This window comes from Phoxinus phoxinus, assembly GCF_949152265.1.
Source record: "Phoxinus phoxinus genome assembly, chromosome: 15".
Taxonomy (NCBI): domain Eukaryota; kingdom Metazoa; phylum Chordata; class Actinopteri; order Cypriniformes; family Leuciscidae; genus Phoxinus; species Phoxinus phoxinus.
The window spans coordinates 9,474,287-9,486,994 of record NC_136890.1 but is presented as its reverse complement, the minus strand read 5'-3'; the positions used below and the strand labels follow the sequence as shown (position 1 = coordinate 9,486,994).

Genomic DNA, 12,708 nt, shown 5'->3' with positions numbered 1-12,708 from the left:
ATTAGGAAATTTGCATTTGTATTGTGTATAACTCAGCAAATTGAAAACATTCCAAGTGCAACTGAGAATTTAACAAATAACAGAGTTTTGTTTGTTGTGTTTGGAAAAATGGTGTAGGCTTCAAGATTGTGATTTTTTTTTTTAAACCAATAAAAGGAGATCCAATTGTTTGTTTTTTCCCCCTCATATATAACAATTTCGGTTGGCTGTATGAACTGATGTGCAAACAATTAAGAATTTAACATGCAACCAATTATGCATGTAATTTGCAATTTTCATGTTTTGAAGTAAAATTAACAACCTGTTTAGGACAATTACAAATTGTTCAGATTACTCTGTTTGAGAACAGTGACCTGAGTTTGGAGAAATGTCTAAAATCGATTGATAAAAACAGCTATTTTTCAACATTGGAAAACTTAACCATTATTAAATATCACTTTCTTGGCAAATAGTCGAGCAATATAAACTAATTTTACATAGTTGGCATCAATCTCTGAGTGATCTCCTAATAAACAGAGAGAAAGAGATAATGGTAATTTAATCTTAAGGATAATGTACGATTTCCCCTGAAATCTCAGACAAAATGTTTTGAACGGGGGTACAATTCCATAAAGAATGGAGGGATGTGTCTTGACCATTACATTGGACACAAATGGGTGGTTGAGAAAAACGTTTTATATTTTATATTCTATGAACAATCTTATTTAATCGATAATCCTCAATAATCCTGTAAATTAGGATTATTAACCAAAGAGAACATATTTTTACAAATTTCTGCCCACAAGATGGGGTCAGGGGATAAAGATAGGCTACGTCAGATTCTCCTCTGCAATGCAATGCAACAGAGCAGCTCATGTGTTATCTCTTCAATGCACAATGGGATAAGTCTTGTATGCATTGCAATACAACAGTAAACATTATTTGATCTCTTAACCCTCTGATGTTCTGCGGGGTCTTTTTGACCCGCAAATGATTTTTGCTCAAATAAAATAAAAAAAATGTTCCCTTTGTCCAAATGGTTTGGAACCTTCTACGGCTCTCAACACTTTCTAGATCTACCAAAAAAAATAAAAAATTTGGAATGATATCTGTTTTTATGTTAGCGTGACAAAATTTGAGACACTCGTGGTCTTCAATCAACAAAAGACCAGATTCATCATCAAAATGACAAAATTCATCATCAAAATCAGAAACAACGCAGACCACAATGCTAAATTATATTGCTCACAACACGTGTACACACACACACACACATAGAGGAATACATTTTTGAGACTATAAAAACTGTTCTCTTACCATTTGTAAAATAAAATCATCCAAAATGCAGTACCACCACAAAAATAAATTGGTGACACTGACACATTGAAAATGTGCACACACACACACAGGAACATTTGTAAGGCTATAATTTGTCAAATACAATCATCCAAAATGCAGAACCACCACAAATAAAAAGTGGTGACACTGACACATCGACAATGTGCACTCACTCACACACACACACACACATTTGTAAGGCTATAATTTGTCAAATAAAATCATCCAAAGTGCAAAACCACCACAAATAAAAAGTGGTGACACTGACACATCAACAATGTGTACACACACACACACAAACATTTGTAAGGCTATAATTTGTCAAATACAATCATCCAAAATGCAGAACCACCACAAATAAAAAGTGGTGACACTGACACATCGACAATGTGTACACACACACACACACACACACACACACACACACACACTTATTTGTGAGGCTATAAAACAACTGCTCTCTTATCATTTGTAAAAAAAAATCATGCAAAATGCAGAACCACCACAAATATAAATTGGTTACACTGACACGTGCACATACACACACACACACATACAGAGGGAGGGAGAGAGAGATGACAGGATGAGACAAAACAATTTAGCACGCACAGTTCAGATACCAGGATCAAAGAGTTTGACTGCAGATAAACACCTGCAGTGCACTGTAAACGAGACTGTATGAGATGAAACCACCAATTATTGTTCCTCGTTGTTTGATTTTTTTGTTTGGTTGTTTTTTAATTATATTAAAAATAGACGATTGAAATAAATAAAAATATTAATATAAAATCTTAAGACTCCAACATTTATTGTTGTAACATTTTGTTCAGGTTTGATTCTAATCATAATGTAACATTATTTAAAAACTGTGTTTTTTTTTAGTACAAAAAATGCTAAACTGAGAAAAAAAAAAAATTGTTATAATTGTCATTTTATAATATTTAGATATGAATCCAACTTGTGAAAAGATATCTTTCAGTTAGCGCAGTCAAATGACAAACAGCAAATAGCATGGTGGAGCTCTATAGCCATCTAGTGGCTAAAGTGATTTTTTTTTTTTTTTTTTTTTTTTTTTTTACTGCATTTTCCAAAAAATGGGCATAAATGTTACATTAAACCATTTAAAATTATCCATGTTATCCCCATGAATGAAAGTTGGAAATCTGGGTCTTTTATAAAGTTAATTTTACATTAAATGCTGTTTTTTTGTAAAAAGCCTATTTAAATAAATGTTTATTTATTTATAGAAATTTAAAAGATGTCATAAATCCTCCAAAAAGGGCACAAATGGTGAGTAAAAACATTACCAAACAGAGTAAAATTACTTTTGTAAAAAAAAAAAATATATATTATCCTTTTGCAAAATGAAATGTCATTGTCTGGGGTCTCTGGAGACCCCAAAGAACACGAGTGTGGACATAAACGAAGACCATCAGAGGGTTAAATGCAACAGCATTGGTTATTCTTATTCCACAACGGAGTAAGTCAGTTCTCATATGCATTGCAACACAACAGCACACATGTTGTGTTTTCTCTTCAATGCACAATGGAAAAAGTGAATTCTTGTACAGTGCAATAAAACAGCACATTGCAAAATGTTATTTGACAATCTACAACTGATTTAAGTTAGATCATGTAAGCACTGCAATGCAACAGCAAATATTATATGTTATCTCTTCAATGTGCAAGGAATAAATAAGATAAGTATAAGTAAGTATAAGTAAGAAGATATGCAATGCAATGCAACAGCAAATATCAACCCATTCTCACTCCCAAGGCGTCAAAAACTGCGCCCCCGGTGTAACAATGGCTGCGTTCCAGTCCACTTTTAGACACGCACTTGCGAACTTCCCTAAGCACTTCCCCTCGGGGGAATCCCTGCCTCCATTTTGAAGTGCGTTCCACTTAGTGCACTTCGCACTTTGTACTCGGGTAACTCCGCTATTTTAATTTTGCTCGACCTAACCGCCGCCTTTGATACAGTCCATCACAGTATTCTTTTAGATCGTGTAGTGGAAGTTTTATGATATTCATTGATCTTTAGTAAAATATAGATGATTCAAAGAATGTCACATGTGTGCCTCTCACTTGTAGTGAGAGAAGATGATGTTTATGTACCTGGGGAGGCAGAAGGGAGAGACACTCCAGAGAACAGACGAACAAGGACCTCTGACCTAGATATCAGAAGGCCATTTGGTGAAGGAGGGCTTAGGAGTTGGCCCTAGTGACGAATCGAAACTAGTGTTATGGCTTCTTTGTCTATGGAAACCTACTGGATGGAAAACTACTGGGAGGATGGCTCTGGGGGGGGGGGGGGGGGGTAACTTATACTATATGCCATATAGTATAAGTTACTATATGGCAATACATTCTAGCCAACAACTCATTGTCTTTTCACACTTTTGAACGCAGACACAACAACCTTTCTGTTTCTCACTGCTCTGTTCAACCAACACATTCTCACTCCCAAGTCGTCACATATGGACGCTTGGCCAGGACCCCTTGGCGTCACTTTTTAACGACCTGGGCGTACCCTTAGCGTCAATTTTCAACGTGCAGGGTAGTCCTATAGACTTCTATAGATCTATGAACTGGAGCCTGCGGCGTTGAAATTTGACGTCTTGGGTAAGCATAACGCAGCCCGTTGTCTGCGGTGAATGGGTCGAGACTACAATAAATAAAAAATTAAAAGGAATAGGCTACAATAAATGATCTATGGCAGGGCTAATCAAATGGCAGACCCCAGATCATCTTTATATGGCCCTCCAACTGGTTTTTGATGTTTAAAACCTCTCGCAATCTGATATCAAACTGCCCTCTGCTCAAAGGTTTAGCGCGATTATAGGCAACAGCATTCAGCGATGAGTTTAACAACGCTCATTTTGCCGAGCAACAGCTTTCAGCGGTGAGTTTAACAACGCACATGGTGAGAAACAGCATTCAGCGGTGAGTTTAACAACGCACATGGTGAGAAACAGCATTCAGCGGTGAGTTTAACAACGCACATGGTGAGCAACAGCATTCAGCGGTGAGTTTAACAACGCACATGGTGAGCAACAGCATTCAGCGGTGAGTTTAACAACGCTCATTTTGACACTGCTTTAACTAGAGCATGCTGGATAACGTATTTTTATCGCGTTTTGTTGATGTTAATAAATAAATATAATATGCTACGATTGTGTTCAATTAATCAAAGTTTTGTTTATTTATTGATTTATATTTATTAAATCCTCTTAATTAATAACGCTGACGTCACTGTATGGGGCGATCCCAAGGTCCATTGCGATTTACCACTCGGTAAGTATAAGAGTTAATTAATAGAGATGGATACTATTCTTAAATGTACACATTAAAAACTTTTGAATCAGGACAATAACTTGTGTTTAGAACATTTAGACGTGTAAGGTGACAATTATTTATCATGACGGTAAATTATAGAAGACATTATTAAAAATATAGCTTGCTAACGTTACACCAAATGTGCAGGCTAGCAAAGTTAGCTAATCAAATACTGAAAGTTAATTTTTGTTCAAGTTCATGCATGCAAGGTACAATTCTAAGGGAATGTAAGATTTCCAGTATTACATTAGCCCACAACTATTATCCAACATTATAACGTTAAATGTTCAGATGAAGAACGGTGTTGCCAGATTGGTTTGTTTTACAGCCCAGTAATTGTTTAAAATCCACACAAAATGATATAATAAACACCCAAATAAATCTATAATAAACTATACAAATTAATTCATAACTACAACCTTGTGGCTCATCACAAGTTTTCAATACGAAATAAAAAAAATGTGTATAATTAATGTAATAAGTAATGCTGTCATAACGTATTGACTGATTCATATATAATATATATTTTTATATATTTAAAAGTTCTGCTGTGGCTTTGGCTTTTTTTGGGGGGCGAAATAGAGCAAAACTTGCATTATTCATTGTTCTGGTCTAAAATGTAATTAACAATATTAACTTCTTGTTTATTAAACTGTATAAAATAAAATCAATATCACATACACTCTAGCCCATTCTGGCAACACAGATGAAGAGAATACTGGTGTAAAATGTTCAAATCTGTTTGTTTTTTTCTTCCTTTAGGTCCTTCAAATTTGGCAGCTTCAATTTTGTTTTATTCTAACCCCCACCACATACACACACAGTCACACACACACTCAAACAAAGGCACTTTTAAGAGCCACGTCCGTCTTGTTAACCTGTATTTCATCAGTCTCTCTCTCTCTCTCTCTCTCTCTCTCTCTCTCTCTCCATATATATATTTGTTTTATCTGTCCATCTCTTCGTTGTGAGTCTTTCTGTCTGTTTGTGTTTCTGTCCATCACAATGTCCAAGATTGATTCAGAAATCCAAGAACAACTCATGATCTTGGATAACCTGGTTGATGATCAAGAACTGAAGGATGAGCTTCAAAGTCTTGATGACCTTATTGGTGAGCTGCAAGAAGAGGAGGCAGCAGCACCAGTGAAGATACCTGAGCCGAGGGTGGAATGGAGAAAAAGAGACATTACTGGAAATATTGTCTATGCGAGGCCAAGATCAAGCAGGAATCAGTCAAATAAGGGTCAGTATTGTTTTTCATTCAAGATATTTTGAAGACCTACATTGTTTAGGCACTTACTGTATGAGTGTATCAAATCAAGGAATGTATGTATAGCTTGATATGTCAGGAAAACAATCAAACCAGAACCAATCATTTGATTTTTTTTACATAAAAAGTAGATTTATTAAATATGTCACTAGTCTTGGATAAAGTGAAAGAGACACATTAAGGCTCATATATATTTGTGTAAAGCAGTAAAAAACTAGCAAGTTAGCGCATAAAAATAAGTTTTATTGTGGGCTTTATTGACATTGTCAGGAAATCTTGTCAATATGGTTATGATGTCAAACGAGCTAGCCTGCACTAAATCTCTTGCAAGTTATTGGTATTGGCAAGGCTGTGTTTGAAACAGTTTGTTCTTCAGAGTGTGTTGTCAATGGCCAGCCAGCTTGTTTCTTTTTAATCTGCTTCTATATAAGCATTCCTATTTGCTGTCATCATCTAGTGACACCTACAATAAATGTACAATAAATATGTGAGCACTTCAGCACTTTACTTACGATCTCGGTGCAATAGGACAACGTGCAATATACATACTAGCACCTTAGCTTAGGCACTATGCACTTTATACAAATTTCAGTGCAATGGAGTAATGTGCAACAACCACACTAGCACTTTAGGACTTGCATTTTAATCCATGGAATTGTGTTGTCAACAATGTCCTTTGTATGTTTTGTGATTGTGATGTCTTTGGTGATGTTTTTATTTATTTACTTATTTTTATGAAGCAACTCTGCACTGTGCCCAAGCTGAATTTCCCCTTGGGGACAATAAAGTTAACCAACCAACCACCTTGTATGCAGATAACTGACAGTAATTGGACTGTCTCAGTTAGGGTTTGGGAAATAAAAAGTGTACTAGTATTTCTCTCTAGCTATATGTTAAACAGTGACCTTGCACCAATTTAGGCTGGTAACCAGGCCTTGGGACAAGTTGTAAATTTGAATGTTATAAATGTTGATTTGTGTTGTGTTTATCCTCTACAGCTGATCACATTCGGAAGACTAATCCCCCCTTCATTGCTCCTGACACAAACTGTGAAGTGGCCTTTACTCCAGAGACTGTTGGTGTGTACTTCATTGTTTCCATTAGCCCTTGCATCTGTGTATATACAGTATATATATATATATGACAGTGGGTTAGAATGTAAATAAATGTTTCTATTTTAAAATTGGCTAGAATACTGATCCTTTCACAGCCAAACGCACTTTAATACAGAGTACGCAGAGTACACTTTAATATTGTAAAAATATATATGTACATAGAAGGAAATTATTGTTTTTTAATATTCCTTACCATTTACAGAGTGTTTTCTACAAGATCTCCAGCACTCACTAAGTGAATCCTCAGGTGATGAGGCATCACCTCTTGAAACCCCCAAACTTCTGGCTTCCTCGAACTGGAGCACACGACAAAGTCTCTTTTTAGAGAGGTGGAGGGCAGAGAGACCCCGTCTGGTGAACACTGCTGCGGCACAAGAAAATGTGGCAACACACATCTGCCAACAGTGTGGGAGAAATCCAGCTGCTGTCCGGTGTTGTGACTGTCGACCACGTCCCTATCTCTGTGCTGAATGTGACGTCAGCATGCACACCAGACATGTCCTCCACAACAGAGATGCCATGACTGCTGGATTCTTCCAGCCATTGCCTCCAACAACTTTCGTGGTGGATAAGGCTCTTTCCCATTGTGGTAAGTTCTGGTTTGTGTGTGTACAACATATATCTCATTCTCAGAATAGTTATATTTAAATGATGCCTTTTTGTCTGATGATAATGATGATTATTGTTTTATCTTGAATATATGTGGATACTCTGTGTTTTCAGTCCGGCTTGTACCTGTGGAGATGCCTGACAAAATCTGTGGTTGTTCACCAGAGTCATTGAGGGTTAGTCCAGGAAAGATTGTTGCTTTGGTCACAATGAATGGTAAGAATGTGAAGAACTTTATTTTTTCCTGTTTGAGAAGCATCTTAAAAATAAATATCTATCCATACGCGACTCCCTACATGTTTGACATAGATATAAAACTTAAAAATATATATATGAAGTATACAAAGTAATGTATAAATTCTACAAAGAACCCAAACCCTGATTAATCAGCTAAGGTTTACATTACAGTTGATGTGTTTTTGATATTTCCAGGACGACATGATCTAAGTATGCCAGAGTTAATTTGTGAGGCATGCCAAGCCACTTGGACTGCTGGAGTCGCTGACCTAAACCGAAGTGACTACTGGCCTGCAACCCTTCAATTTGCCACAGTTTATGCCACAGATGTCTTTTTTTCATTTGAAGAAATGAAGATGGCGGCACCAGGACTGTCCTGCCAAGCATTTCTAAGAATGCTGAATCAGCGAACTGTCCGCTTTGGTCGTGTGAGTATTGAATGTATCAATCCTGCAGTGTTGGTGATATCTTTGAGTTGTGGTTTGATAAGCTGTTTGATGCTAATGTATTTGTTGTACATTATTAGCTGTTTGTTTCCTTATTTTTAATAGACTGGCCAGATCTCAGCAGACAGTTTTCAGAAAAGTTTTTTTGAGTGGGAGGCTGTGCGATTTGAGGTGGACAATATATGCAAGGAAGAACCCTTCAACTGTCCTGCATGCACCCCAGATATGCTTGCAGTTTCAGTTGATGGAAACCGCAAGCATTACCGTTTCAAGAATGCTGCTAGGTACACCAAACTGTGTATCACAGTGTTTGTATTAATAAGAAAAAATAGCTGTGAACCAAGTAATCTCAGATTATAAATTATCATAAATTGTTGTCCATCATCAATTGTTGTTTTTTGTTGTTTTTTTTTAGATCTGAGGAACAGGCCATCTTTGAAGGCGTCTTCATAGCCAAGGACGAAGACGTGAAAAGATTTGTGGACCACATTCACAACACAACCAAACATGTAAAATTATAGATGATAATTAGACTACAGGACTATAATAACCTCTTTCTGAAGAGTTTGTTTAGGAGAGTCTTATTTTCGTCAACCATTTTCCATATTGTAGGTCAGTGGAAGAGGTGTTTGTGGAGGGGAGTGGTCAGCAGCCAGAGAGACCTCCCAAAGATCTGCCAGCAAGGTAGACGAGGAGGGATTGGAGCTTGCGGTGTGTCGGCACGGAGTCCTGCTCTGTGCCTTAAATATGTATAGGGGGGAAATTTTTGCCTATCCCCTGTACCTGCAAGAAAAGCTGGCCAGTAGGCAAATCACTTTTTTTTGTATGGATGTGACCTGCAAATATTGGCCTTACCTCCAAAGAGTTGCAAAAAGCTGTCCAGAGCTCCAGCACCTTCTTAACATGAAGCCATTCCTTTCGGTATTTCATGCCAAAGCCCATGATTTTAAATGCGAGGTAAAGAAATGTTGCTATGTGATAAATGGTAAATGGACTGCATTTATATAGCGCTTTAACAGACCCATGGCCAACAAAGCGCTTTATATATTGCCTCACATTCACCCATTTATTCACTCATTCATACACTGACGGTGTCAGCCATGCAAGGCGACATCCAGCTCGTAAGGAGCAGCTGGGGTTCGGTGTCTTGTTCATGGACATTTTCATTTTATTCTTAACCAGGTGAAATGGAGTGGGGCATATCAGGACGGTGCTGGTTTAACACTAGGGGAGGAGGTGGAACAGTGCAATGCCTTCCTCTCTAGGATTGCAGTAACCACAAAGCATATGTCAAAAGCAGGTAAGATGACCACATACTGCACTAGTTACATCCTTACATAATAATAGGGGGATATGGTAACATCATATTTTCTGTGTTTGCAGGACGCACAGACATGCTGACTCTCATGGCCATGCGCTGGAATCAGCAAAAGTTCAAAAATTTGGCTATCTCACTGACCCGCCGATATCAAAAGGTAATGACATCAGTAGAATTCATTTTAAATGTCCAGTATTGCATGTTAGCAGTGTATGAAGCTGTGCATTGAACATTTGGTTCTTGTTTCTTACTATTGTTTGTTATTGTAGACCACAAAATCTCTGCAAAGCCAGTTACAAAACCTAGAGTCCATGAAAGCCGAATTGGCAGTGACAGCGAGCCAATTGGAAGACTGGGTGAATGATGTAAAGGATTGGGCTGACGGTGAGGAAATTATTACTTGTAATACATTTAGTCACAAATAATTGTAATTGTTACTGGTATTGTAAAGTGCAAACCACACCTATTTATTCTCAGCATCAACAACAACAACTACAAATGATGCTGATGCTTTGGCCAGCAAAATTGAGGTGCTGGTAGCCAGTATCAAGAGACGTTCCCAGCGTCTCTACAAAGATACCGATGGCAACAAAGGTCGTGCCAGAATACGCCGCAAGATCAGGGAGGAGAAGGGACATCTGACATCTGTTGTGGAGAAATACAACAGAATGGTTCCAATCACAGAAACTCTTTGCCTGGAAACCATTCTGTCTGGTGAGACCGCTTGGCCATGGCAGCTTCCACACAGTGGTATGTACACTACTCTGTTGACTGCTTCTGACAAATCTGATACATAATGACACATAACCCACAATGCTTTAAATCTCATTCCGTAACCCCATACAATTTCAGAGATGCTTTTAAGGTTGATGTTTAATACAAATTATTTATTTATCATAAATGCATCCCAGACTCTGTCGATCTCAGGACAAAGAGAAGGGCGTTTGACATCATCATGTCAGTAAGAAGACTTGAGGAGGAGCAGAAGATTCTTGTTGCAGAGATGGACCACCATTGGAAATCTCTTTCAACTCGTTCCAATACCCTCAGAGAGCTGTCCTGCTTGTGTTCTAGTGAGACAATGAAAAGTATGTATTTGTAATAAATTACATAAACATAGGGTTGCCCTGACCAAAGATTACTATTAGGGGGCAGCCCTAATAAGTATACACAAAAATGATGACTGTTTATACATTTTCCAAGGCTGGTCTTATATATATGTGTTCCTCTTTTAAGATTCGCAATGTGGCCTAAGTGAAGAGGGTTTGAAAGGTCTGCAGAGCATCATCCTCAGAAAGCGGCATCAAATCAGACAAATGAAGGTGCAAGCAAGAGACTGTTACCTGCAAGTTTTGTCTGGAGCAGAGAGCATCAACTTTTTGTACAGTGCTTCAGCTGATGAGTACGACAGTGACTACGAAATATCTGATGATGGACTGTAATCTACAAGACTGTAACACCTTTCATACTTCTGGACAATTACCTTAACTATGAATATAAAGCAATTAACAACATCTGCTGTGTGGGGTACTTTATTTCAACTTTTTAGTAGAACTCTATGGTGCTGTATAACAATTGAGGCATGGGTGAAGCAGATTATGAGGAAGAAATTTTTTTCCCCAACATAATATTCAATGTGCTTTCTGTATAATCTAGTACAGGTTTCATAGTCAACTGATGGGATTCTCTGGTACTCAAAACATTTCACCACTTGTGTAGATTCATCAGCTGTGACCTGATTAACAGTATAATGTTACAGTTTTTCTGAATTGCTAAAACACATTTCTTGAAACCATCACTCACATTCTCTAAACCTTAAACACAAAACCACATTTTCAAACCACATTCAGAGAACCTCTGACTCCAATGCAAAATCAAACAATTGCCTCAAAACCATAAATTAAACAATGCTCTCAATCATAGACACAGTGAGTCAATATTATAAACACTACAGATCATTCGTTAGACACTACAGTACATCAAAAAATTAAGAACACAGAATCCAAAGCATGCAGTTACTGAAAAAAGTATATTTTGTAACTAAGTAAACAAATTTTGCAATTACATAGTAAAAGTATAGTAATTACAACTTACAGTAGTAAGGTGAATAATTTGTATACTGTATGCACTGCAAGTATTGTATTGTACTGAATATTGTATAGTATTGAATGTCTGTATATTCAGTACTTGCATACTGTGAAAATACAGTGACCCGACTGCAAAAGACAAAAAGGTTACAGTAAAAAAACTAAATGAAAAGCATTATAGTCACTCAGAAGAGATGTGCAACTGCAGAATCAAGGTCAGTGAGAGAGATTTATTCTGCTTCAGATTCATGTCTTCATGTTGCGTTCAGATTGAGGACTTTATTCACATCACAGACAATATCATCTCTGCAGGCAAAGGGAAAAACCCTAAAGCAGATCCAGCCTTGACAACATTCTCCACACCTTCCCATATTCCTCCTTGTTCACCACCTCTTACACTCATACTCTTCTTCCTCTCCCTCTTATATTGTTTCCATCCATTGTTAGTATCAACATTCAGTGCAACATTTTGAGTCAATTTTGCCACTCTGAACTGACTTGTATTATGTACAGTCCAACAAATTAGATTAGGCTATTGAGAATTTGGGGGTATAGTGTTTTAGCAATACAGAAAAAGTGTATTTTACAGATTTTGTAAAATATTACTGTAATTTTGTATTAATGTTTATATAAATGTGCCTCAATACAGTTTGTTGTCCATGATGAAGAGAGTATCTGTATAGGTTTTACTGCCCCCCCCCCCCCCCCCCCCCCAGGGGTCCCGTAGTACCCATGAAAGAGCAAAAAAAAAAGAAAAAAAAAGCACATTCTTCAAAGTCTGCAAATGCAAAGTCTGATAAGCGTATCAAAGTGAAACTTGGTAGGACAATTATTTAGGCTATGTTTAATACATAATGTTGGACAGAGATGTCTGGCATACATGGAAAGGTGTTATAAAAACATTTTTAAAAGTGCCCACAGTAAAATACCAAATTTCAGCCTGGCTCTCAAATATGTCAAAGAGGTTTGT

At 37.2% G+C, this 12,708-nt stretch overlaps 1 protein-coding gene across 2 annotated transcripts; it reads left to right on the top strand.

Moving 5' to 3' along the window:
- Window positions 1-5,204: 5,204 nt before the first annotated feature.
- LOC307011709 (uncharacterized protein) lies at window positions 5,205-11,180 on the top strand. 2 transcript variants are annotated; one of them, XM_079637690.1, is made up of 14 exons: window positions 5,205-5,899; window positions 6,925-7,005; window positions 7,244-7,630; window positions 7,765-7,866; window positions 8,083-8,315; window positions 8,439-8,617; window positions 8,749-8,842; window positions 8,946-9,017; window positions 9,516-9,633; window positions 9,717-9,808; window positions 9,921-10,035; window positions 10,129-10,401; window positions 10,563-10,739; window positions 10,888-11,180. In XM_079637690.1, the coding sequence occupies exons 1-14, from the start codon at window positions 5,662-5,664 to the stop codon at window positions 11,091-11,093; spliced, it is 2,367 nt and encodes a 788-aa protein (XP_079493816.1). In that variant the 5' UTR covers window positions 5,205-5,661; the 3' UTR covers window positions 11,094-11,180. The 2 variants fall into 2 exon arrangements, with proteins under 2 accessions (XP_079493816.1, XP_079493815.1); XM_079637689.1 differs by having other exon boundaries at window positions 8,946-9,290; window positions 10,888-11,179.
- The last annotated feature ends 1,528 nt before the right edge of the window (window positions 11,181-12,708 follow it).